Genomic DNA, 25,836 nt, shown 5'->3' with positions numbered 1-25,836 from the left:
TGTAACTAGCCACCCCCTTTATCCACAGTCAACAATCGACACCGTTTGACGAAAATCCTCATTGCCTCCATAGAAATGAAAAGTTTACAAAGCAACTTAGGACAACTGGTTATCAAAAAGCCCTTGATTAAGTCTAGCGCAAATCCCTTTTCTCCCAGCTTCAAGAAGAAGGAAATTCCGTAAAGACAATTCGTAAAAACCCTTGTTCTCGCTAAGATGGTTCCAGTCTCCATCGCTAACAATATGTATCGTCGACTCAACCTCTTATACAATAGGGCTCAAGGAAGCGTGAAGGGGATATCAAGATCAGATTTACAAGGTTCGGCTTTGCGGGGGACCATTTGAGCATAAGTATTATGCTTATATCTGGATACAGGACAGGAAATCCAAGAAGCGAGGATTTCCTCAAGGTTAGGCATGGCGGCTACGAAAGCTAGGAAAGAGATTACGAATTATAAATTACTCTGACTGTTATCTACCGGTACATCTATCTCTTTCACTACAGAGTATGTCTTTCGTCACTTCGTGTCTATGCCTACCTAGCGCCAATACTCCTGCCCTATTTTGATTTGGTGATAAACTCAACCCAAAACTTTCATCAAGCGCGCAAAATCCGGAGTCCCCAGCCCGGTAATCGTATCCCAGCCCTCCGTCGCGTTGAACACCAGGCCACACCCATAGCTGTTCCCGGTCTGGATATCGTTCCACACAGAACTCGTCTGCGCCGCATACAGCGTCGGGTTCAGCCAGCCCAGGACCGGCTTGCCAGCTCGGAGCCTCGCGTCGTTGACCAGCGCAATCATGCTCCCGAACACCGCTGTGCCACCACTCGTGCCTGGATGGAATCCCGATGACACGTTGTTGTTCTCGGTCTGGTAGCGCGAGCCGGAGATAGCGACGTCGGGGATACCGCGCCCGGACGCGTTGTACATGCCGTCGTACTGCCCGTCGAGGTACGAGATGTAGGAGGCAGTGGCATTCTTTTGGTAGGCGGGGACCTCGAAGTAATTTGAGAAGCCGCCCGAGGAGAAAGCGGACCCGTATGCCGGGATGCCGGACGTTGCGCCGACGGCGGTGACATACGGGCATGAGGCTGGAAAGGTGGGCAGGAACGTCGGTTTCTTCTCTGCGTCATTGGTTACGCAGTCGAAGTCTTCTTGGCCGGCGATACCGCCGTCTCCGGAGGCGTCAATGATAGAGACGCCTCGTGCGGCAAGACGGCCAAAGAGATCGCAGACGTGGGTAGCGTAGGAGCGAGGAACACCCTGCTCGGTATCCGTGTAGGAGATAGTGAGGACTTGCGGAATGGAACCGTCGGGCTTAGCGAGCATGTACTCGAGCCATTCGAGGTAGGGCTCGTTGACACCCGTGCCGGCTGGGCGAAGATCGCCGTTGGCATCGAGAGTTGGGGCGCGGCCGCCAACTGAGTAGAACACTACGGGAAGGTTGCCGGTGAAAGACATGCTATATTGCATATCCAGTGTTGCTTCGGCCCCAGGAAACTCTGCAATGTTGGTGCCGCCGTTGACCAGCTCCACTGTAAAATTCCCCGGGTTGGCACGAGTTGAGGCCGCAATTCCGTATTTCCTGACGAAATCGGTGACATCGGATTGCAAAATGGTCTGCTCGAGGAAACCTACGACGCCGAGACTGGAACCACTAAGTCTTTCGTCTACTGGAGGCGTGTAATCGATGTTGTACAATTTGGCTATGCAACTAGGATAAATGGATGTACATGCGGCCAAGAGCTCAGGGTCTGCGTCACGACGGGAGACGTGGTAGGAGTTGACGAGCTCGGGGGCTCGCTTTGCAGTTGGGCTGGCGTTGATGGCACTGGGCTTGGGAAAGAAGGTGATGGGGTGGATCAACCCGACGTGCTGGGTTAGGTACTCGGGAAGAGAGTAATGCAGAGAGCGGACGATACTGTCATCGCCGTTGGTGACCTGGAAGATGCCAAAATTGGCAGCCAACATCAAATTTGCCGCTGCAACGGTCGACTTGAACGATATTGCACTAGCATGGCGAGCGTGGCTAACTCCTGAGACGCCAGAGAAAGCAGCGAGCCACTGTGGAGCATTAGTATCGAAGCTGGAAATACCAGTGACTATGGCTTTGGGTGGAGGGATTGTGCTTACCGAAGTGAGCAGATCAACAGTGCCAGCTTCAGGCTCGGTGATGGAAGCCAGCTGCTCTTGGCTCAGATGCTTTCCATAATCTGCGTGCGTAGGATTGCTGATTTGATCAAGCTTATCGGACAGCTGCGATGCTCCTGCAGACTTGACAATGAGACGCAAGTTGAGAATCGTGTCTGGATCGGCCGGCCCTTGATACGAATATCCGTCTGGGATCTCCACTGTCTCCATAACCTGGTAGTGTCCATACGCATCTTGGTTCCCGACGAGTGTTGGAGTAGCATAGGCCAGAGAGAGGAGTGCCGAGGGCAGGATGAAGCGAGGGAGAAGCATCTTGGCCAACGGCTCTTGGGGTAACCAGAGAATATACAATGGGTGACGATGTCGAATGAGGGAGACATGTTAACTGGGAAGAGGAAAGCCGCGATATATCTACCTACCGGTACTTCGTACATACGAACTCCGTATACATACCCCTGATATACGGACCGACGATCCCATGCCCGAAAGTATAAAATGTGCCTTACAGTATGAGTGGAGTAAAAGTATTCTGTGGTTGTCCGCAAGGGACAATCCGGTGACACCGACAACGGCCAATCATGCTAGCGAATTGAAGGAGGGTAAAGGGTAATGGTAGAGGGCAAAGCGCAAAGCGCAAAGCTTCCCAGTCCTCCGACTCCACCTTTCGGTGCTTGTCAACCTTCTCGGTTGCTTCTCTTTCGTGGCGAAATGACCCCGGTCTCGCCCGGTCTCGAGGGGGTTGGCTACTACGTATATTGGCCGCGAAGCAACATACTGAATCGTAGAAGTAGGATTGAGCAAGCACACCGATAGCTGGAAGTAGAATGGATGGATATAGTTGTATAGCAGTATGTATTGTTGAAAACCGAAGCGTATAGCTGTAGATTAATTGATCGGATAAACAAGTGAAGCGCTCAGCCGGGAGGATGGCGTTGGGATCTAGTAGTATCGGCGCTCATGTGGATCACCGGATAAGACAAAAATAAACACAAAAATACGGTACGCAGTACTACTACGTAAAACTACACTCTAGAACACAACGGCAGTTGGTGATTGGTCGCTTCGTGTTGTAGCTCCTCGACATTATCCACTACGTAGTAACTTCGAAACTTTGATCAACAACACGAGCTGGGCCCAAGGACAGGGCTTCTACAGTTAGGAGAAAAACAAATGAGAAAACTAAAGAGAATCCCTAAGGAGAGAAACTTAAGAGAAACGCTACCAGTACGTAAAGAGGAACACTAAAGTGAAAAACTAAAGTGAAAATTAATAAGTAGAGCGGAAAAAGCATAGACAAGGCATGCCAACAAGGCAATAATGCCAGGCCACCAGAGGGAGCCCTCCAGGTCCCAGAAGCTCTACCCCAGATTCCCTTTGACCCCGGAGATTAGTATTCGCTCTATGCCCTCCCCGTTTTTTTTTTTTCTCGATCCCCTTCCAGATTCATGTGGAATTAGAACCAGAACTACCACATCCACAATCAGAATCGGAATACGGGGACTGTTGGCGGTACGGTAGCGTCGGCAATCCATCCTACCAAGCTTTTCTCGTATCTTGACACTGTTGGGCGCGATCAAACTTGCCGGCCAGCCCTTGTCGGCAGAAGATTGCAGAAGCTTGTTTACCTGGTACACAGGATACGTAGTAAATTATTACTGTATTGACAGGCATGATAAAGGACAAACGGCAACTCCATGTCACATGGGGAGGCTGCGTTGCATCTTTTTTTCTTTGACCTATGAGCTATGGGTTACCCTAAACTTCCCAGGCATATCTCCGTGTACTTATAAGGGATGAGATCCCTCGCTCGTGTCTCCAGCTTCCCCCTGCGAGCATTAATCTATTCCTCCTACCTCTCGTTCACCATGCGGTCTTCGCTATCTACTCTCGTTATGTCCAGCGTGGCCGGCGGAGTCCTCGCAGCTGAGAGCGCTCTGTATCATTATATGCCCGTAGAGTTTGAGTATGACCTCGATTCGAGGGTGACTGCCAACTTGACCTTTGGCACCGCTGCTTCAGCGGAGCCTGTCAAGGTGGTTATGGATTCCGGGAGTGCAAATTTCTGGGTACGTTGTCATTCTCATGTCCTTTCCCAGTCACATAGTCAAGTCACAAATACAAGTCACCATCATCAACCAAAACAGATATTGACAATCACAAACATAGGTATGGGCTCCAGGCGCGGTGGTCCATTGGGGTTCCCCGTACTTTGGTGTCGTAGGACCTTGTAATGAGACCGTCGAGACTCTCTACGACCCAGCCCTCTCACCCACTTCCTCGCTTATCAACCAGACATCCGCCTACGCCTACGCCGGCAACTCCAAGATCGTCTCGGGCGAGCAATGGGCTACTGATACTATCACCGCACCCGGAGGCACTGGCCCAATATCCAACATCCAGTAAGTGAACTCAGCCATAGCCAATCCATGAATTCTGACCTCGTGACCAACCTGCCCCCTCACTCCCGTATACTCAAGAACGAGCTTTGGCTGACTTTCCTCTCTACCAGGTTCTCGCTCCAGACGTACGGACTCTTGAAATTGGCTGATAGTATGTCCGATTCTGCTCTGCTTCTCTTGCCTTCGTGATGTTGAATCATGAATGTTCCTACATACCAAGATGCTGATACTAACTGGCTGAAGATGGCTCATGCCTACCTACGCCTTATGACAAAAGTATTTTGGGCCTGTCGTAAGTGAAGCCCTGATCAGAACCACGGTACTACGCAATTACTGATACCTCTCCATAGCCCCTACACCAACAACACAGTCGGTCCCTCGTTCCGCCAGAACCTCTTCAAGACCGGCCAAGTCGCCGCCCAAACCATGTTCCTCTGGTTCGACAAGCACACGGGCACCCTGGGAGACCTCCTCGGCGGCATCCTCTTTGGCGCCGTCGACGTATCGAAATACACGGGCCCGCTCGTCGAAGTCCCCAACGTCGTCGACCACGCATCTCAGGTGGGCATCTACGTTGCCAAGCCCAACATCACCCTCAACGGGCAGACCTTCACCCCGGACCAGACCACCACCTGCCTAATCGACTCGGGCGCTCACGGCGACGCTCTTCCTTTCGACTACACCGGCGATCTGGAATCGCAGTTCTACGCCGCCTCCGCCGGCCAACTGGTCGACTACAACGGCATCGTGGCCTTCAACGGTACGTGCGAGGATATCCCCGCCGGGCTGAACGTCACTTACACGTTCGCGGGCGTGCGCGAGGGCGAGAGCATCGAGATCGTCATGCCCGTGCGGAACTACGCCCGGGGACGCATCGATCCGTACAACGATCGCGGCGTCTGCCTGCTCAATTGGGAGATGGGCGGCTGTATCCTCGGGGCGCCGTTCGTCTCGGCTGCGGCGCTGCTGATGGATGACGACGGCGACAGGATTGCTCTCGCGCAGGGCGGTGTTTCTGCCGAGGGGGCCGGCCTTCACAAGGAGAGCTTGGTGGTGCTTGGGGAGAGCAAGAGCTGGACTGAGCTGTGAGAAAAAAAAAACGCATCGGGTGCTGAAGAGCTGTTGTTGTTGTTTGCCAGGTGGGAGTTGAGCTATGAATCATGTATGAACATGCTTTGTAGAAAGATACCATTCAAACTCATTTATTTTGTTTTTTCCCATTTATATTCTCTATCTTAATCTTAAAACTCTACCCATCCCCTGCCCTCCCATCCTAACCCATCGCATTATATTCCCTCTCTGCTATAACTAATATAATCTACTCACTCGCCTACTCACCCACTCACCCTCTCCTTCACAATCCTCATCAATCCCAAAACCCAAAAAAAGGAAGCCAAATCCTAACGATGTCAAAATGCACACACCCGCTTCTCGCACCAAAACTAAGAGTCAATCAACACTTCGAACCCCCCCCCCTCCCCACCCCCCACATTTGCCAAAGTTCATGAATCCCACCTTCGGAGGACGAGTTAATTCGATCACCAAGCTTAAATCTTCTGCTTATTTCACAGACCTACTAGTAGATGCATTCCTTAAAGGCCGGTAAGGAGTTGTTTAAACCGTCAGCTGACAATCCAATCACCATCTCTTTCAAAAACGGTCCTAAGAGGTTGGCATAGTTAGTAGATCACCTTAGGCCGATACTAAAGCTCGTCTTCCCGTTAAAAGACCGTCCCCGATCGTTTTAAGTCTGATTTAACACCGTCCTATAGCCCTCCTAAGGCCGTCCCCGAACCTTAAACCGTCTTCGAGAACTTAGATTAGTAAGCGAACACTTTAGCCCTTGGCCTTAATAAACGTATTTAAAAAAAACTAAACGATGACGGCTATTCAACGGCTATAAAACGGCCTAAAGCTCGAGGACGGTCAAGAAAGTAAAACTATTCTTGGTTTGGAACTAGTCTTGATTATAAACGGCCCAATACCTATTGGACCGTCTTTTGTAAAAGAAGGTCAGAGAGGATCGCTGAAACGATCTCCCTTAACCTGCCTTTCCCAGTAAGGTAAGGTAAGAGCTAAGATCCGCGCCCCCCTCCCCCCTTTTCTTCTTCTTTCTTTTACTCCGCATCCTTTCGACTGCTAACTCTAAATATTAGGTAAGCGCAAAGCCAAATAACTCCCGATACTGTACTGTACCGTACCGTACCGTACCTTCTTTCTCTCTGCTTTACGTAATTAGTTGACTCTCTCTCTCTCTGTCTCTCTCTCTGTATCAATCAAAAAATCATATTAAATAAAACCGTCCTCTAGGTATAAGCCATTCTCATTTCCTAGAAAGTTCATCATATTTTTTTTTCTTTCCCCCTCCATGCATCTTTTAAAGCACGCTTATCATATCAAAAAAAAAAAAAAAAAAAAAAAAAAAAAAAAAAGAAGCTCTGTCTCTCTCTTAAAAAAAAATTATCAGACAGACCTTCGATCGTGAAACCGAAACCAGCCTCTTATCAACCTCCATGCATTCATTACCCATCGCAAGTAACCGATCATAACAATAGAGCCAGCCATCAACAAGCTCCCCACTCGGGAACAAAACACAAGACAAAAAACTCGTTCCTCTCCTCTTTCAAAGACCCCTAGAGGTAGACAGACAGATAAGTAAATAAGTAAATAAGTAAATAAGTAAATAAGTAAATAAGTAAATAAGTAAATAAGTAAATAAGTAAATAAGTAAATAAGTAAATAAGTAAATAAGTAAATAAGTAAATAAGTAAATAAGTAAATAAGTAAACGTCTTTCTTTCATACATGCAAGAAGCAGGAGGCAAAAGGCTGAGGAAGTACATTTACTTTACTTCACTCTATTCTACTTCACTTATATAGGTACTCAGTTCAAGCGCAGAGCCAAAGAAGAAAGCCCAAGCCAGAAAAGCATACCATACCATACCATACCATACCATACCATACACTCACTCACTCACTCGCTTCCTTCCCTCTACCTCTTCTCCGCTTCTTCTTTATCTTGTAACCACAATCATAATCAGAATCATAATCACAGTCACCATTACAATCTCAGTTGTAATTACATCTATATCTATAATACTATACCACGCAGCGCAGCCCAGCCTATGGGTATCTATCTCACTCACTCAGTTCTAATCCCTTTCTTCCCCTTCCTTAACCCCTTTTTCCTTTAGAAAAATAAATTCCAGATTTTCAGATTTCCAGATTTCCAGATTTCCAGATTTCCAGATTTCCAGATTTCCAGATTTCCAGATTTCCAGATTTCCAGATTTCCAGATTTCAAAGATTTGAGAGATTTCTATAATATTACATACAATACCATACAATACCATACAATACAATACAATACACACCTCTCGATTCCATGATCAATCCCGACGGACATGACGTGATAAGATGAGTAAAAGGACAAAAATATCAACCAAGCTGGATTTCTGTCCTTAGCTCGTCCGAGAAGGGGAAAAAAACAACGCCCTCGCAATGCCCCAGTCCGGATCCGAATCCCAGTAAAGAAAGAGAGAGAGAGAGAGAGAGACGATGGGGGTTTCTCTCTGTCTGTCTATCTGGTAGGGGATGGAGGTATGGTACGATGATACTTCGTACATACACACACACACACCACACAGATGCCTCCCCCCCTCTCGCTTGGCCCATTACATCTCTTTATCTTCTTTGATCCGTCTCTTACATTCCCAAGTCTGTATATCGCCCGTGTCCATACCACCACCACCACCACCACCATACTAGTCCAGCTCACTCGGCCGCCGCATATACGCATCGATAGCCGCCGAGAAGGCGGCAAAGCCCGCGCAGCCCAGCGCGGCAGCCTGGGGCCCCGCGGGGGCCGCCAGCGCGCCGCCCGTGATGCAGCCGGCCCAGACGCCGTTCATGAGGTCGTTCTTGGCGCGGAAGCCCTCGATGCAGCACTCGGTCCCGGCGAAGATGGCGCCGACCTTGCCGAAGTTGCGGGCCGAGGCGTAGGAGCGCGCGCCCATGTCGCGGAGGCCGGCTTTGAGCTGCTGGCGCAGGGGCAGGGACTTGATGGCTTCGGCGGAGGAGGAGGTGTGGAGGGGGGTGTCGTATTGCATCTAGGTGGGGGGTGTTAGGAGGTGTTAAAGAGAGAGAGAGATTGTGGAGGTAGGTGGTGGAGGAGAGGGAGGGAGGGAAGGGAAGGTTGATGGGAGGGAGGGACTTACTGAAGCCATGAAGAGGCCGAATGCGCCGCCGAGGGCGAAGCCCATTACGCCCGACACGGCGGTTTTGCCTGGGCAGGACTCCATCATCTTCTGCATCTGTTCCGCAGGTTCCGTCAGCAACTTCGCTCTCGTCCCCTCTCGATCGCATGCTAACGCTCCACGAAGGAAATCAAAGAAGGAAGAAGAAGAAGAGAACAGTAGTTCTGTCTGCCTCGCCCGTCAATCCCTCGTCGTGTCGTGTCGCTTTTCCCAGACGTGATTGATGTATTCGCAGACAATTCCCTCGCACCCAATTCTCCCCATTCATATCCACAATTCCATATCCTCCCCCTCTTCCTCTTCCTCTTCCTCTTTCCCCCACCGCCAAATCAAGCCACCAAAGAAATACACCTACATTCCTCGCCATCATCCTCGCCTGCTCGTCCTCCGCGCTACCGCCGCCGCCCCCGCTATACATGTTCGCCATCGGTCCGTTCATCTCCAACACACACACACCCAAACCGAACCAATACACCCAAAACCAACACCAATACCCACAGAAGCCCACAGAAAAGAACGCGAGGCCCACAATCAATCCAATCGTAAACTCCGAGGTTCGTCAATTCGTCGTCGCCGAAGTGCGTTTCGTAGATCAGTGAGTGAGGTAGGTTAGGTATTGGGAAAAGGGGCCTTGGTGAGGGTTGAGAAAGTTGTTAATTTTTTTCTTCTTCTGGGTGAGGCGAGGCGAGGCGAGGCTGTGCGCGGATGGATAGATGGATGGATGGAATAGGAGGCGGTGACGGTGGAAGAAAAATAAATGTGGGTCGGTGGAAATATCGTCATCACTACCTACCACTAACGATAACGACGACGATCGTGCAAGGCTGGCTACCTTCGGAATCCACCGTTGCGTAAATCACCATCAAAGCGACGAAGCATCGTTACTTGAAGTATTTACGTTGACAACTAAGCTCTGCTGCCTTTTTCAGCTCTTAATATCTGCGCTCTGATCAGCTGATCAGGCCTATTCATCTCTACACTACCTATCATTACTATCATTATGCGCGACCCCTTTCACATCGAGCTTCTGGCCTGCCCGCCTCCATTCCTGCCCATGGCATGGCCAGCGCTTCAGTATCCATGGCCATCAAACACCACGTATATACTCAAAACAGCCGGTACTGACGCATTTCTGAATAAGGCTCTTTATTCACACATGCAATCCTTACCGCTCAAGAAGAAAGACGAAATTCCATTATAGGTCTGGTGATCATGCACCACCACCTAGAAAAAGGTAGACAGCAGCGAAATAAGTGACTCGTTCGAGTCGAGCTTCAATCAGGAGACGGAGAAGATGGTAAAGCTCCCAAACTCCCAATACGCGTCCGTAAACGCCGTGGTGTTGATTGACACTTGGTCGACACAAGTTCCAGGACCTACGTATTCCTGATCAGTACGTCTGGGAGAAGAGGCCGCATGGGCAGGCAACCCGAGAGAGAACCAAACCCAAACCCAAACCCAAACCAGAACCAAACCAAAACAAAAAAAGACGTTGATGCCGAGGAACGCCATAACTCACAGTGCTCGGAATAGGTGCTCGTCGCCCCCACCCACGTCCCGCACAGGTCGATGTTCGCCACGATGCTCTGGTTCCTAAAGTGCTTCCGGATATTACAGTCCGTGTTCGGGAAATCGGCTGTCGCCGCGCCCCAGCCGTTCGGGTCCGGCCTACTGCTCCAGACATCAGGGGGCACGACGGCCCGGGCGAACTGCCACATCCGGATGGCGGCCTCTCGCAGCTCGAGAGCGAGCACGCCACCACCACGGGCATTAAACGTCGAGCCGGAGGTCGTGTCGGCACAGCTGGAGGCGATGACGGAGCCGCGTTCCTTGCGCTTCACGGATTTCATGCTGCAGCCGCTGGACGTGTGCAGCGTCATCTGGTTGTAGGAGGCTCCATGGTGTTCGCCGCTTCCATGACGTCTATCTCGCCGTTGGTGGGCCAGTGGCTTGGATCGGTGAGCCAGAGAGCGGGCCAGGTGCCGCAGCCGATTGGGGAGTGCTTCAAGTCGAAGATGAAGAGAGTATTGAGACCGGACTGCTTCTCCGACGTGACGCGCACCGAGAAGAGGCCTGTGGAGGCGTCTACCGAAGATGCGGAAGTCAGCAGGTGATCGTTTTTGGGTTTCTTGGGAGCAGTCTGTCTGGGGGAGTAGGCTGCCACTGGGACACTTGTAGGAAGGGAATGGAGGGAATTGGCTACTGCCCAAACACTGACTTGGGACAGTATCGTTGGTAACTGAGGTATCGACGCGTAGTACGGCTGAGGAGGGAGAGGCGTATGTCAGGTTGTAAGAGGCAGCCATCTCAGCTGGGACGTAGTGGACATGCCCAGCCGTCGGATCGCCGCCCGTGAAGTAGTCGAAATTATCCGAAGAGAATCCATCTCCCGAAAGTGAAACCCCGTCGTCGATATCTCTCCTCTCCCCTTGATTTTACCGAGACGGGGGAAGAGAACATACAGGTCTCCGATAGAGCGTAAGTCTGCGTGGCGTCATCCGGATATGGCTTGCCTTTCGATGCCACGACCGCCGCCACCACCACCACCGCCACCATGATCCCGATGATCCGGACCACCAGCCCTACACCCACCGGCCAGGCTCTCGTGTACCGCTGACCATTGACGAGCCACGCTCTGACTGACTAAGCGATTGAGTAATCGAGGTTGTACGGAGTACCGGTATTTAATGCCTGCAATTACAGTTTCCGCTGCGCGAGTCTTATCGCTGCCATCCCGCGGCGGGCCGGGCCAAGACAACTCTTATTGTGATAGCCTCTTGACGTGCAGCCTTGGCTCGGACCCGGGGCAGGCTATCCTCGGACCACAACACCAATAGGGCAGGAGCCAGAAATGTGTCTCAAGTGAGTCCCTACAGTACAGTATAGTAGGTACAGAGTAAGTACTAGTACTACTTGTACTTACTACCTATCACAAGGGCAGACGGGGATGGACCGCTTGACAGCTGCGGGTTCTCTGTCTGGCGGGAGTCGGTGTGATACGGCATATGCCAGGGCCAGGGCCATGGCCATGGCCAGGCGAGGACGGCCTGATAGGCTGCGGGAGCTGGTCGAGTAAGAGCGAGTGCCGCGTTGAGTTGTTGGTTCGAGGGTTGTCAGCTTGACTCCCTCGTCCTACTGTATCGATCCTCTCCTCTCCCCTATGCCATCACTGTCTCTTGGTGGATTAGTGGTAGTCGCCTCAAGTAGCATGTACCCGTACCCACTCCACTTCCACTTCTGGTCAATCTCCTTTTTCACTAGCGTCCACTTCCACTTCCACTTCCACGTCCACGTCCAGTCTGATTTGTTCCTCTTTTTCCTTCTTCTTGCCAAGTCGCATCAACCTTCTTGGCCCTTCGATCTCCCGAGTCCCGCCCTTTGTCAACAACACCAGCCTGCACGCCAAGCCGCCAGAGACTCTCCGCCCCTTGGCAACGGCCCGTATCGTGGGCAGAACGAGTAAGAACGCCGCCACACCACCGTCAGCTTTGGAGATACCGGTACACACCTGCATCTGCACCCCCCTCCACCTCTCCCTCCCCCCCCCCCCCCACTCCCCTCCTCCCCCTCCACCCCCCTCAACACGGTCTGGCCTTATAAGTCACGTCAAAACCCCGACCCTCGCCCGCCATGAAGCAGCGCGAGAGACCCTCCTACGCCACTCACATCAAAGAGACACCCCTTCGGCACTCAGCCAGCTGTGCAGATTGTTGACCCGACTCTCCATCATGGGCTTCATCGCCAGCATCAACCGTGACGTCGCGACCAGCTTCGTCGGTCAGCGATTCCGACTCGACGGCTCCGGCCATCCCAAGGCGAGAAAGGACGCTCGTTTCCTGACGGAGATTCGCGCCGGCATGGCGACCTTCTTCGCCATGGCTTACATCATCTCGGTTCGTCGCATATCCCTTCCTTTCTCGCATGCAAAACGTGACTGCAGAGACCTAACGCGGTTCGGTATACTTCGTATGTATAGGTCAATGCCAACATCCTCACGGCCTCCGGTGGAACCTGCGGCGCCTGTGTGCTGCCCGAGGACGGCACCCCCTACGATTGCCTCAGCCAGCCGGAGTACTCGCTCTGCCTGAGTCGCATGACCCGTGACTATATCACGGCCACGGCCGCCATCGCTTCCCTCGCCAGTTTCTCCATGGGCCTCTTCGCCAACATGCCAGTGGCGCTCGCACCGGGTATGGGTGTCAATGCATACTTCTCCTACACCGTCGTGGGACCTTACGGCTTCGGACCGGTCCGCTACCAGCTGGCCTTGACGGCCATCTTCATCGAGGGTTTCATCTTCTTCGCTCTCTCGATTCTGGGCCTGCGACAATGGCTTGCCCGACTCATTCCTGCCTCCATCAAGCTAGGTGCCGGAGTTGGGATCGGTCTATACTTGAGTAAGTCCCGCCCCCCCACGCCAAAGGCGCTGTGCTGTAGGTATTGTATGTATTGTATGATGGCTAATTGAGATCAGCTATTATCGGCTTCACCTACAGCGCAGGAATTGGAGCCATCACCGGTGCCTCTGCTACCCCACTGGAGCTCGCAGGCTGTTCCCCAGCAGACTTGGATGTCAATGGCGTATGCCCTACATCCACGAAGATGCGCTCGCCTACCCTCTGGCTTGGTGTGTTCTGTGGTGGTTTCCTGACCGCCATCCTTCTGATTTACAAGGCGAGGGGAGCCCTGATCGCCGGTATCTTGCTCGTCTCGATCATCTCCTGGCCAAGAGACACCTCGGTCACCTTCTTCCCTCGAACCCCCGTCGGAGATGCCAACTTTAACTTCTTCAAGAAGGTGGTCACCTTCCACCCGATCGGTGAGACGCTCGGTGTCAACGAGTGGAACCTCAGTGGTGCGAGTGCCCAGTTCACGCTTGCAATGATCACCTTTCTGTATGTCGACGTTATGGATGCTACGGCTACGCTGTACTCCATGGCCCGCTTCGCTGGCGCTATCGACGAGGACACGCAAGACTTTGAGGGCTCTGCTATTGCGTACTTGGTGGATGGTAAGTTCTTCGCCCTGCCCCCAGCTCCGCATCGCGATCCTAACAAGATTGCTCAGCTCTTAGCATCTCGGTTGGCTCGCTCTTTGGGCTCTCCCCCGTCACCGCTTTCATCGAGTCAGGCGCTGGAATCTCCGAAGGGGGCAAGACGGGACTGACCGCCATGACTACCGGTATCTGCTTCTTCATCTCCATCTTCTTCGCTCCGATCTTCGCCTCGTTCCCGCCCTGGGCGACCGGATGTACCCTGATCATCGTCGGTGCGATGATGGCTTCCACCGCTAAGGACATCAACTGGAAGTACCCCGGCGACTCCATCCCAGCCTTCGTCACCCTGGCCACCATGCCGTTCACCTACAACATTGCCTACGGTCTGATTGCCGGTCTTGTATCATACACCATCCTCAACATGACCGTGTTGTTGGTCGAAACTGTCAGTGGTGGGAGATTCGTGCCTCCCGACAAGGCGCTCAAGGAGCCATGGACCTGGAAAGTTAAGGGCGGTGTCATCCCTGGCTGGCTCGTGAGGCTTTTCAAGGGGTATGTGAATCCCCCCCCCCCTTTTTTTTCTCCTTCCATATGTTGCTTTTTGGCAAGATACCAACCATCCTTCACTCCGTCCGTTCTCACTATCCCCCCATTTCCCATCTCCACGTCTCAGGAACAACAAACAGCTAACAAGCCCCAAGCAAGAAGGACTTCTGGCGCAGCTACGAGGACACCGCCAATCGCAACGCCCCTCCCCTCGACTCCCCCCGCCCCTCCGACACCAGCTCCGTAAAGGCCTCCCGTCACGCATACAACCAGAATAAAGAAGTCCACATCACCTCCTCGCCCGGCGCCTCCGATACCTCCGACATTGAGCGCGTTGCAAAGTCGGCTTGATCCATCCAATCCAATCCAATCCCTCCCTGACAAATCACTTGTTCCATACCTACCATATCAATTTTCCATGCTGGCGTTCTAGCTTCTAATGTTTTTTTTTCTCCCTCTTTCTCTTTTCTTCTCTGTGTTTTCCGTCCTTCCTTCCTTAATCTTCAAATCTTCCCTCCCCTCCCCTCGTCTCGCGCCAACCAACCAACCAACCAACACAGCAAAACGACCACGCGCTCGCTCGAAGGTCAAAGATTTTTCTTTCTATCCGACCCTCCTCATCTCTGCGAATGCAACCCCCCACCTCGTTTCCTTTTTGGGGTAAAGGAACATTTGCAAAGAGGGGAGGGAGAGATGAGTCGGGAAGAGGTGTGTGTTGTTTGACTTCTTCCTACTTGTTTGGTCTGGTCTGGCTGGTCTGGTCTGGTCTGAAAGGCTAGGATTACGGATTAGGTTACCAGGAATATCAGGAGTCTATGGGCATTGCATCGCATCGCATTGCATCGGATCGGATCGCATCGGGTTGGATCAGGTTTATGTTGGATCTGTAAAAAGAAACAAAAACGATAGGACAGAAGAGAGAGAGAGAGAGAGAGACCAAAAAGAGACTGACAGGCAGTTTGTGGCCTTTCTACGGTTTCCTATGGATGATGAGAGATGAATAATGAGAGATGACAGATAAGAGATAAGAGATACCATCAATGCCCGTACACATGCGATTTCTAAATCGTAAGTCGTAAGGAAGTAAGTAGCTAGCTACCTATGTACCTACCTGCAATACAATACAATACAAAACAATACAAAGCCCAAAGTCCAAAATCCAAAGATCAGAAAATAGAAATCAGAATAGGTAGGGCTTTATATATATAAGGTATGTAAATGTGTGAAAATTTGACGTGAAGTGAAGTGATGTGAAGTGCAGACAAAAAAAAGTACAAGAACCCGAATCTAAAGAATCTCAACCCAAACCTAGATAAGACAGATAGGTAGGTAGGTAGGTAGGAAGGAAGCCACTTGGCGGCAGAGCAGAGCAGAGCAGAGCAGAGCAGAGCAGAGCAGAGCAGAGCAGAGCGAAGAAGAGAAGAGCAGCACCATTCGTCACTCGGCAGATGAAAATGGATTATCAAACTAGACCACATGAAAAACAAAAAAAGCAATATCATTAAACTTTCTTCTGGAAAGATGTAACGGCTATACCTCTACATATCCAGCATTCTTTTGGTATTCATTAACTTCGTTCGTCCGTCATGAGTGAGTTAGACAATCATCAAGAGCACCGTCCGTGGGCTCGCTCGCTAGGTCACCAGCAAAAATCATCGAGACATCATGGCAACGTCCTCCGTCGTGCTGGCAGCAGGGGGGGCGTCGGAGCCAGTGGGAACCCCAGCTGCACGCTCCTCCGCCGGCACCGGCATTTGGATCGACTTCTCCCACTCTTTCATGATGGTCGACATGGTGCGCTGCAGATTACCCTTCAGAGCGCCCGGGCTCAAATTATCTAGGGCTGGCCATTGGATATCAGTGCGTATGGTAGGCGTGCTGACTCCATCCGCGTTCTGACCAATGATTCTAGACTTGTTAATTCTGACAAACGGCGGTAGCGAGGAGGATTTATCATACTGGACGTTCTCATCGGCGTTGTTCCCGTTGGACGGTGTAGCCGGGTTTGAAACCGTGGAGCTTCCGCTCCAGCGGGGTGATTTGGGAATTGGGGAATCCCAGTTCCCCCAGTCGTCAAGGTCGCCTAAGGGTGGTGCAGCAAGGGAGAGAGGGCGAGACTTCTTCACGGTCGAAGGGGAATTTGCCCGTGGGAGAGCTTGGGCTTCAGGTTCATCTGATAAACCAGCCAGTAGCGGGCTACTCCCTGTCAGAGTCTCCCAGGTCCGTGGTGACATGGACCTGGGGGATTTGCCTCGGTCGTTGCCCTTCAGACTGTTTTTGCTGCTCGTCTTGACAGGAGCACCGTGGGCAAGGTCGAGGGTCGATCGGCTTGTGGTACCATTGACCGCCTCATCCCCAACCGTCGCCTGCCGTAGATCCTCCATGAAGGTCCATAAGCCTGACTTGAGGTCTTCGGCAAGTTGTTTGGCACCAAGCGGCACGCCAATCTGGTAAGAGTGCCTTGCTTTTACACGATTGGAAGATGTTTTCTTTATCCCTTGGCTAATGTCCGGGATGGTTCTTGGGAAACCGGTTCTCTCAGCTGAAGATTCTGGGACAGGCGGGAACGGCTGAGGCTGATGGAAATTGGATCTTTCAGGAGAAAGCAGGGAAAGTGCCCGGGTATGAGCACCCGAGAATTTCCGGCGCGAATCCTTAGGGAGGTTAAGATTATTCAATAGGGCTCTTCGCCTGTCGAGCTCGGCACTCTGACGAGGCACGGCCGAGGGATCCCCGCTGTTACCACCATCTGTAATGACACTCTGTAGTGGCTCGACGTGCCGCAGCTCTGCCCTCTTCTTGGCCGCCTCGTACTTGGCATATTGTTTCTTCAGAATCCTCAACTCCTCTTCAGCCTTTGAGAGTTCTTCCTTCAGCTCGAACACCTTCCTCTCCTGTCCGGCGAGAGCAACCAGAAATTTGCCGTGTTCGTCTGGGTTTGGCGGAGCTATCTTCTCAACGGGAGTTGACGGAAATGTAGGTGCTTCCGATGAAGTGGGTGTTGGTCTCGCAGACTCGCTGAGACTCGGTGCCACGGGGAAGGATAAGGATAACCGGTTTGGCCGGCGGGGTGTATAGGACATTGCTCGAGCATGGCGTCCGGCAGACAGAGAAGGAGGTTCTGCGAAGTGTGCCCTGTTGGGGGAAGTTCCAATGTGAGGGCTTGGGGGGTCGGCCGGTTTACTCGGTTCCCCTGCAGCCAGGATCGAGGAGACCGACTCCCGATTAACTGATGATCGTCGACGCTGGCTGGAAGCCATTTTGCATATTGTGCTCGGTTGCAGATGTCGAAATCGGGTTTCGGTCGTGGCGGTTCGTTGGGCGAGGCTTATCCAGAAGAGAAGACGCCGTTTGCGTTGGGGAGTGCTTTGTCCAAAGTCAACAAAACAATTCGAACCCCCGAGAAAAAGCAACAAACAATAGCAAGAAGCCGGTACGTAAGTGACAGTCATGTAGTCATTATAATCAGTAACCAAGGGGAAAGATAGATATAGAAATTATGTCCGTTTGCATGTATTTATATGTATCAACAAACAACAATGGGGACTCAGGGGAGAGTGAAAAAGGAAGTCGGAGATGGAAATTGGAGATGGGACGAAGTGGAAGTGGAGTGGATATGGAGAGAGGCCCGAGCTTTCAGGAGATGAGGGCTCTAAGATTGGGCCGGACCCATTAATGAGCCGGAAGAGGATTAGCCTGCCCACGGAACCAACTCCTTTGTTTTTCCGGGTCACGGGATCGCGTGGCATCAGCGTGCGATTTCTTTCATCTATTTCTGGCATAAACGACACGTCGCCGACGCGATCGATGTCACCACCACCGTCACCGTCACCATCTGATATCCACGACCTACATTTGCTTCCTGTTTATTGCAAAACCGTCCAGTGTATTGCCTGGGCTACCAGGTGGGCTACCAGGAAGCTCGGCACGGGTAACTAATTAAACAACGCTTCCTACTCGTGTTGACACGAGTGCTGTAGAGGCTCTATACCGACAACTTACAGCATTTCAAAGCATCTATGAGCTTGCTTTATTCAGTAAGGCTGTCTGACTCCTCTTGATACATCAGCTTTGGCCAAATGAACGACGTTTGCTGAGCCGACAAACCTTCCCCGGCGATTCCTTCAAGACCCGCCTCGATCCGTCAACGTTAAGGAGACTTCCCACCATATCCAATAATCGAAAAGACTGCCTGGAACCGCTTTAAATGCCACATAGTCACCTCTCATGAAGCATGAGTCACAAGAGCCACTGCAATGGTATCCCGTTTGCGGATTTTTGCATGCTTTTAGACAAGTTAGAGAAGATCCATGACCGGACAGATACAATTGCACTACCAAAGGACCGGGAGTCACGCACCTACAAGGCGCTCAAGAAGTGGTTTCAGACGCACAAAAACAGAATCAATACGTATCACACCGCAGATACGTCTGTTTTGATGCTGCTGAAGCCTGAGTACCAGGTGGATCGAGATTATGGCTTTGCCGAGGACTTTGAGCAACACCTCACCACTATTTTCAAACTGTCTTCGCAGCAATGCCAGTACCTAAAGCGGTGGCGAGAGGAACCTGACTACGGGGATCTTGGCTCTCGTCTGTGTCAGGTCTTGAAGGCTAAGGATCATGTGAGTAACATATTCCCAGTCTTCGAAAAATAGTTATATCAGGGCTTCCATTGATATATTGACTGATAATTTCTATAGGACCCTCTAAGGTCTTGTGAAATACAACCAAGTGTGCGAGGTACTGATCAGAAACTTCTGCGACTGGCGATTTTCAATGATGGCTCGGCAGAAACTGTGAAGTCTTTGGCATGCCAGGTCGAGGGGATCCCGAGCAAAATATCACTCTTAGAAGATCTTTACCTGGACTTACTGCCAACGGAGGCGAAGTGGGTGACGCGAATGATACAAAAGTCCTACGGGGTAACTAAGATTCCCGATGAGTTTGAGTTCTTGGGAGAGAAATCATCGTTACCGGATTGTTTACGAGTCAGGATAATAGCGAGCAGCGAGGAAAGAATCTTGACAAGAAAGCATGATGTACGAGCCAGGATACAGCTTCCAATTTCTCCACAAGATCCTCTACTGTGGGACTCGAAGACGCATGTAGGTGCCAACTCAAAGAAGCCTACGGCCTTACTTGATGGCCAAAGAGCCCCTGGCCGAAGTACTCGGGCAAGTGCGGAAGTCGAGAACAGCCGCAAAAGGAAGAGATTTTCACATGAATTGGATCTGAAAAAGTCAGCGGCATGTCTTCTTCCGACTCCACCAACTTCTTCGCCATCTACACCACACGAAAGATCTCCAACAATTGGCACGAGGCATGGTCCTCGCTTCCGTATCGGCTTGGATTCAGCCTCTTCGAAACTTGCTCCGCCAGTCAGAATCGATACCCCACTAACACCTGCTAAGTCTTCTCCTCTGCCCTACTCATCATCGAGTCACTCTGCTGCCATTTCTGGAAGTAGCAAGCCAACTGCTGCTGCAAAGACGAACGCCCCACCTACACCGGTGAGGTCGTCTCCCCTACCTGCCTCATCGCCGACCAGATCCGGAGGAGAGAATCGCCGCTCGCCCGTTGCGAAATTGGGATATTCAAGCACCGAGAGCTCTCAAGGTATCAACCATCAAGCATTACCATCAAGGTCAGCTCTCAGCCAGATCTCATCAAATCGCTCACCCGGCGGAAGCCAAAAATCCCAGTCTAAATCTACCACCAAGGCAATTGAAGCCGGCTCCCCTCCGAAAGTCATCACCCTCCATCCAGCACGCTCCCCCGTAACTTTTAGCACTGGCAAATGCACTCTCGTCTCGCGGATCCCCAAAAATCGTTGCCGCTTCGCCAACACGCTCATCATCCTTTCACCCTGCATCTCAACATTCCCATACATCCTCGAGGACCTCATCCTCCCGCACGGAGCGCACTACATCACTTCGCTCTCGCAGCTCTCACACCCCTCCGTCCCGCGACGCTCCAAGTCCGGACGGCGGCTCAAGAAATACATACTCGTAGAGATAAATCGGCCGGCGCAAACTGTAGACTTTTGCAAAAGAGCTGAAAGGAAACTGAGAGCTTTGGGATGGAAATGCGACAAGGGTCTTGACGAGAGGATTCCGATCTTCGATTGGAGAGTCTTGGAGGACTTCGCGAGGCTGGATAAGGGAGAACAGTTGGGGCATGATCCTGTGGGGAAGCATTTTCAGGGGGCGGTCTAGGATGAAGAGGTTACATTTGGATCGCATTCTGGGCTCGGCGTTTTGGTATCACAATTCTTAGAGGGGATGGATATTGCGAGTTTTCAATAGCCCCTATAGTGGGGCTCCACAAGCGAGCGAGCAAGCCTGTGTTTCTTGGGGGCTCTGAAGAGGTGGTTTTATTCGTAACTTGTTGATGATATCCATCCGACGCCGCGGGCATAGGACATATATCTGGGTAGGGAGCTTGCGATGCAGGCTCGAGATGGCTAGGTGCTATTATATTGCTTGCTTGGTTACTGTGCGAGTTATGAGTTTTTTTTTTTCTTTTTGTTTTTTTCCACTCAGGATTCTCTGCAGCGCCATCATCAAGCTGATGCAGCACATGTTATCGATAGTGGTTTTTGCGCGGTTCAACTTTGTTAAATTTAGCCATGGGTTGCGGTTACGCTAGTGTTTGTACATTCATTCCTTGTAACAAAGATAGATTGCCATCAGGCGACGAAAGCACGCAAGGTTAGATGGGGAAAACAGACAGGGAAACATCAGCATCAATGTTACCTTGCGATGGGTTGGAGATACTGCAAGTGCCGTAATCAGCTTATCGTATTGGGTGGGGATGTGAGGGGTGACGATGGGATGGGGGGGAGAGAGCTGCGAAATATATGGTTCTATCTACCTTTCGAGGACTTCCGTGATGGCTGCTTGGACTATGGCTGCGGTAAAGAAAGCACGGGTGAAGGTCGTCTGGGGCCAGTGGCTAGGCCTCGTACTCGAAGAAGTGTACGTGCTGCAGCGAGACGGGGAGGTGTGGAGGAAGATCTCCGTTGACCGAATGTACATGGAAGGGAGTTGTCAGACAATGGGACTGGGGTTTGGATATATTGGGGATTGAAAAGCTCGACACACGAGTAGTGGTCGACGTCGGTTGCGCTACTACACTTTGCTAGTTTGAAGCTAGATAAAGGGATCGACATCAGGGGTTTGGCAGTGGTCGGCATTTGAGGTTAGCTCGGGGCCTGCCCGAACACTTGAGGATAACGATTAATTGTGTATCTCATCAAGTCTCTGTTGGTGCTCGGTGCCACGGGTACTTTGAAATCTCGCAAATTTTGAAGCCATCAATGGTTGCAATGGCTATCCCTGTTGAGTATCTAAATTCGGATCCAAGAATAGACTACCTCGCTAAGCCTAACCGAACAATTACAAAACCTTCTTTCAACGAGACCTCAAGATAACCAACATTCTGAGAAACTCACCCTTACTTCACGCTTTGTTTCGTGCAGCATCACAATATTCCTTACAGTAGAGTACCAAAGTCTGCCAAAGGTCCCCAAGCGTAGCAGTTTCTTTTCCTACACGCTCAGCATACTTCTTGCCGACAAAACCCGTCTCGATTTGCTGTGTAAGAAAATAACAACAACGACGACAGCCGAAGTCCTTTCGCTTTTACACCTCTTATCGAAACGACCCTATTTAAACGCCGCCAAAAGGCTGTATGTATCACGGGCGTTGCTAGCATTTCTGCGTGAACTCGAATCACTCGATTCCCGATGGACTCGGAATTTTGTCAATGAGACTTGCTGATGAACAAGCAGCGTTCTGTGCCTTCTCTCCCCTCCCCTTCTTGCGAAAAAATATAACATTACGACGGTCTTTGATATGAGGTGTCGAGGTACATGGTTTCCGGGCCAGAGTATCACGCAAGACAACATTTCAATTCTATCCACTCTGCTTCAATCAGCAAATTAATTTCCGAGAATCATATAATTGACTCAACGGCGCTATTATATATATATATCTGGTCATATCTATTGCTCTCCTACAAGACAGCCAATCCTATCTTGGTAAAAACTTCAGACCGCAGTGCAGTTCAATGCTGAGTCTTGATAATAACAATTACAAGCTACCCTAAGCTTTAAAGCAAGGCTTTAATTCATCCATCGACGCGATGGACTCGTCCCTTTATGCGATATGGGTGTGTGACATACTCTTCAGCGGAAATCAAATGAATCAGGAAACAGATCTTTTCGAGCATAATAAGTACTTTCTAAAGCCCCCCTCTCCTCTTTCTTCATTTCTTACACCGAAATTTACGTTATGTCTTGTTTAAGCTTGAACCCAAATTTTTTCGAGACAGGAACGGTGCCGTGGGTCCTGAAGTTGTGAAACCAACTCCCACTATTAAAGCCGGAGGGTGAATTGGAAAAAAAAAAAGGTTTAGAAAATTTATTGACAGACTTGATATTCTTTCACCAATTGGCGGGAACAGAGCTGCTTGGTCGTTTAGGGGAAAAAAAATCATCAGTTGAGGTCCGCTGAGGTCAGATATTATATTACGTAGATTACAAGCTAGCGAAAGACCCATTCAATTGGGTTCATAAATGGGCACCTCTTTGTAAGTTTCCAGCCGTGTTTTTTTTGGGGGAGGGGGGGGCAATTTTTTCTCCATTTTCCTACGCCGTGTCCAACAAAACAACATCATCCCTTTCAAACACACACGGCTTTCACCACCGTGGCTTTCTTCTTCAGGCAAGGAAATCCAGCTTTGGCAACTTTTCGAAAGCCGAGATACAGTCAAGTTTCCGCTAAGATAAGGGATCTCTATTCGTCAAGCAACGCCTACAAGGTTATATGTATATACATATATGTATATCACGAAATAAAAGGATACAAATCACAATCCGACGGGAATTCAAGAATCAAGCGAGTTGAGAACACAGATCCATTCGAGCACAATAAGTCTCCCCCCCCTCTACATCGAAACCCCAAACCCCAAACCCCAAGCCGCGGACACTGGCCAAAACTCCAAATTTCCCCCTTCCCCTGTTCAAACCGGAAACACACACACACACACACACACACACAGATACCAAGACTCCCCTGCACGCATACCAGATATAAACAAACCCCCACTACTTGGACCCCGGCAAGACGACATCGAAGGTAGAGCTGTCGAATGCGCGGGCGGCAGGCCTCGGACCCATGCGGGCCATCAGGGCGGGAGGCGAGCGAGGAGCGCGAGGAGGCGGAGCCGGGAGGACGGAAGACGAGGGTGCCGGCGCCGCCGGGCCGATGCGAGAGAGGAGCGCCGGGGGCGAGCGAGGAACTGGTGGTGGGACGACGGACTGGTAGTGATATTGTTGCTGTTGCTGCTGTTGCTGCTGTTGCTGCTGCTTGTACTGCTGGTACTGCTGGTACTGCTGGTACTGCTGGTATTGCTGCTGCTGCTGGTGCTGGTAGTGGTAGTGGTAGTCCTCCTTCCACTGTTGCCAGTATGGCGAGGGGATAGTTCCGAAAGGAGGCTGGGCCCAGATTGGAGTGGGAGGGAGAGCCTCGCCACGTGCTCTGAGCATGGGGATAAAGACGTGGAGGTACTTCCTGCTTGCTCGGTTAGGAGACTGGTGCCTTTTTGGGGGGGTGGGGGGTGGAGTCGGAAAAGGGGAGTGGGAGTGGGAGTGGGAGTGAGAGTGAGAGTGAGAGTGAGAGTGAGAGTGAGAGTGAGAATGGGAGTGGGAGTGGGAGTGGGAGGTGAAACGTACCAGGCCCTTTGCCAGTCACCTGCTTGGGCGAGATGGCCGAAGCCGGGGTAGTCCTCTGTCGTGTCCATGGGGTCGACGACGCCCTGGGCGGCGAACGGGGTGGTGGTGTAGTAGAAAGCCATTGCTGCTGGCGTGGTTGCAAGTCTTTGCTTTTTGGTGTTGTGTGGTGCGAGTGGATTGTGTGGAAGTCTCGCGACAAGTCACTGGTACTGTGTGTGGTTGAAGTGGAGAGAAGGAAGGGAAAGAGAATAAGAGGAGGAGGAGAGATTTGTAGTCAGAGAGAGAAGGGAAAGCAGGCTAACGGACGACAATAGGAATCGACTACAATACCATCTGAGCTGTGGGTCTCTGTGATGGTGACAATAGGGAAAAAAATCTCGCCTAATTCGGAGAGCTCGTCCGAGTTTGGCAATATAGTAAATAGTGAATATCCGAGCCAAGAAATAGAAAAAAAAAAAGAAAAAAAAAAGAGTGACAATGCCATGGCTGATTCACTGATCGAAAAGCGAACAATGTCTATGATTATAACGCTCGAATCGAGAATAGATGTTGCTTCAATACTCCAACTGTTTGACGGAGTTTGATAGCCAACGCTATTGTGTTGTAAGTTGAAAGTGTCGTGAGGAAGGAGCAGATGAATCTATTTTACCAAGAAAATAAATAACTAAAATTCGGATACCGTTAAGAGGTGAACAAGATGATACCCTTCCCGACGCAGAGAGGACGCAATGAGAAAGCAATTTCCCCGAGAAGTCTCGAGCTTCTTGCTGTCTAGTCCTTATAGCTCGGTGATTCGGCCGTGAGCTATTGCGAAATCGTGCCCGGTATATATCCAGGCAAGCATAAAATATCTAGCTGTCGCAGTGTCGCTGCAGCGAGTATTTATTCAAGCTATGTATATATATGTGTGTGTGTGTGTGTGTGTGTGTGTTGGAGAACACACTCCGAAGACTGCAACCCTGAGTAATGGATCTCTAAAGTGGGTCGCCGTTTAAAGGCTCGCAGGCCAACTCAACGGCAGAAGCTCACCTTAAGGTAAAATCATCGGCTCCCGTCCTCTGTGCCTTACCTCCCAAAGGTGTCTGTCAGCCAATACGGTATGCAAAACCTCGACCGCGAACGTCAAATCTTACTTACTTACGTACCATCTCCATTCGGCAAAGTGATGGACGACCTTGATCAAGAAAACCTCTTTCGTCTCACCCTGAGAGAGCTCAATTGCCATAGAAGCAGATCGATAGAAGCCATGCGGTGACAACTGGGCAACAGCTAAGCGTCCAAATCAGAAGCACTTCCAGAGAGATGGCCACATCTGATAACCTGACATTCAGTACGCTGACTGAAAACCTGTGGGCTCTCGGTTGACTATTAATATAAAACCGGTTTTTCTTTTTTTGGTTAACCTCATCCCCATCCACAAATACCCAGCAATTCGCTCCTACACCACACTCGCCGGCCCCCAGATAACGCATCGTAACCAAAATACCCTTCATCAAAATACCCTGCATTATACGGCTCGTCCACACACTTCATGCCGCCATGCGGCCAACATCGATGCTGTCTTCGAAGCCGGTGGAGTTTCCCAGGAGGTGTGACGCGCCCCGAGGCGTTAGCACTCTAGGTATTGCCTCTCTAGTATAGATATCTTCATCCATCTTCATCCATCCATCAAGTGGTCACTCACTCCCTCAAAGAAAGCCCCTCATTTCCATCTACATACCCCAAGAACAAAAACATAACAAAAGCACA

General features: G+C 50.9%; 9 protein-coding genes across 9 annotated transcripts; 3 read left to right on the top strand and 6 right to left on the bottom strand.

Annotated features, from left to right (window-relative positions):
• Positions 1 to 581: 581 nt before the first annotated feature.
• On the bottom strand, positions 582 to 2,465 carry L3040_002715 (uncharacterized protein; the record flags this gene model as incomplete). Its single annotated transcript, XM_007296339.2, has 2 exons — positions 582 to 2,066; positions 2,136 to 2,465. The coding sequence occupies 2 exons, from the start codon at positions 2,463 to 2,465 to the stop codon at positions 582 to 584; spliced, it is 1,815 nt and encodes a 604-aa protein (XP_007296401.2).
• Positions 2,466 to 4,018: 1,553 nt separating this feature from the next.
• On the top strand, positions 4,019 to 5,641 carry L3040_002714 (uncharacterized protein; the record flags this gene model as incomplete). Its single annotated transcript, XM_007296340.2, has 5 exons — positions 4,019 to 4,219; positions 4,320 to 4,552; positions 4,663 to 4,703; positions 4,796 to 4,844; positions 4,903 to 5,641. 5 exons carry the CDS (start codon positions 4,019 to 4,021, stop codon positions 5,639 to 5,641), a joined length of 1,263 nt encoding a protein of 420 aa, XP_007296402.2.
• A 2,674-nt stretch (positions 5,642 to 8,315) lies between these two features.
• Positions 8,316 to 9,225, bottom strand: L3040_002713 (uncharacterized protein; the record flags this gene model as incomplete). Its single annotated transcript, XM_007296341.2, has 3 exons — positions 8,316 to 8,660; positions 8,769 to 8,864; positions 9,163 to 9,225. The coding sequence occupies 3 exons, from the start codon at positions 9,223 to 9,225 to the stop codon at positions 8,316 to 8,318; spliced, it is 504 nt and encodes a 167-aa protein (XP_007296403.2).
• An 860-nt stretch (positions 9,226 to 10,085) lies between these two features.
• Positions 10,086 to 10,657, bottom strand: L3040_002712 (uncharacterized protein; the record flags this gene model as incomplete). The annotated part of the gene is made up of 2 exons (XM_007296342.2): positions 10,086 to 10,183; positions 10,327 to 10,657. 2 exons carry the CDS (start codon positions 10,655 to 10,657, stop codon positions 10,086 to 10,088), a joined length of 429 nt encoding a protein of 142 aa, XP_007296404.2.
• A 26-nt stretch (positions 10,658 to 10,683) lies between these two features.
• L3040_002711 (uncharacterized protein) lies at positions 10,684 to 11,113 on the bottom strand (the record flags this gene model as incomplete). The annotated part of the gene is made up of 2 exons (XM_066155659.1): positions 10,684 to 10,892; positions 11,026 to 11,113. The coding sequence occupies 2 exons, from the start codon at positions 11,111 to 11,113 to the stop codon at positions 10,684 to 10,686; spliced, it is 297 nt and encodes a 98-aa protein (XP_066012637.1).
• Positions 11,114 to 12,535: 1,422 nt separating this feature from the next.
• L3040_002710 (uncharacterized protein) lies at positions 12,536 to 14,700 on the top strand (the record flags this gene model as incomplete). Its single annotated transcript, XM_007296343.2, has 5 exons — positions 12,536 to 12,700; positions 12,784 to 13,204; positions 13,282 to 13,818; positions 13,875 to 14,355; positions 14,505 to 14,700. The coding sequence occupies 5 exons, from the start codon at positions 12,536 to 12,538 to the stop codon at positions 14,698 to 14,700; spliced, it is 1,800 nt and encodes a 599-aa protein (XP_007296405.2).
• Positions 14,701 to 16,001: 1,301 nt separating this feature from the next.
• Positions 16,002 to 17,609, bottom strand: L3040_002709 (uncharacterized protein; the record flags this gene model as incomplete). The annotated part of the gene is made up of 2 exons (XM_066155658.1): positions 16,002 to 16,257; positions 16,309 to 17,609. The coding sequence occupies 2 exons, from the start codon at positions 17,607 to 17,609 to the stop codon at positions 16,002 to 16,004; spliced, it is 1,557 nt and encodes a 518-aa protein (XP_066012636.1).
• A 974-nt stretch (positions 17,610 to 18,583) lies between these two features.
• On the top strand, positions 18,584 to 20,566 carry L3040_002708 (uncharacterized protein; the record flags this gene model as incomplete). Its single annotated transcript, XM_007296345.1, has 2 exons — positions 18,584 to 18,973; positions 19,052 to 20,566. The coding sequence occupies 2 exons, from the start codon at positions 18,584 to 18,586 to the stop codon at positions 20,564 to 20,566; spliced, it is 1,905 nt and encodes a 634-aa protein (XP_007296407.1).
• Positions 20,567 to 23,460: 2,894 nt separating this feature from the next.
• L3040_002707 (uncharacterized protein) lies at positions 23,461 to 24,209 on the bottom strand (the record flags this gene model as incomplete). The annotated part of the gene is made up of 2 exons (XM_007296346.1): positions 23,461 to 23,926; positions 24,088 to 24,209. 2 exons carry the CDS (start codon positions 24,207 to 24,209, stop codon positions 23,461 to 23,463), a joined length of 588 nt encoding a protein of 195 aa, XP_007296408.1.
• Between the last annotated feature and the right edge of the window lie 1,627 nt (positions 24,210 to 25,836).

This window comes from Drepanopeziza brunnea (genome assembly GCF_022702325.1).
Source record: "Drepanopeziza brunnea f. sp. 'multigermtubi' strain 214-2 chromosome Unknown ctg3, whole genome shotgun sequence".
Taxonomy (NCBI): Eukaryota; Fungi; Ascomycota; class Leotiomycetes; order Helotiales; family Drepanopezizaceae; genus Drepanopeziza; species Drepanopeziza brunnea.
This window is presented reverse-complemented; position numbering and strand designations above follow the sequence as displayed.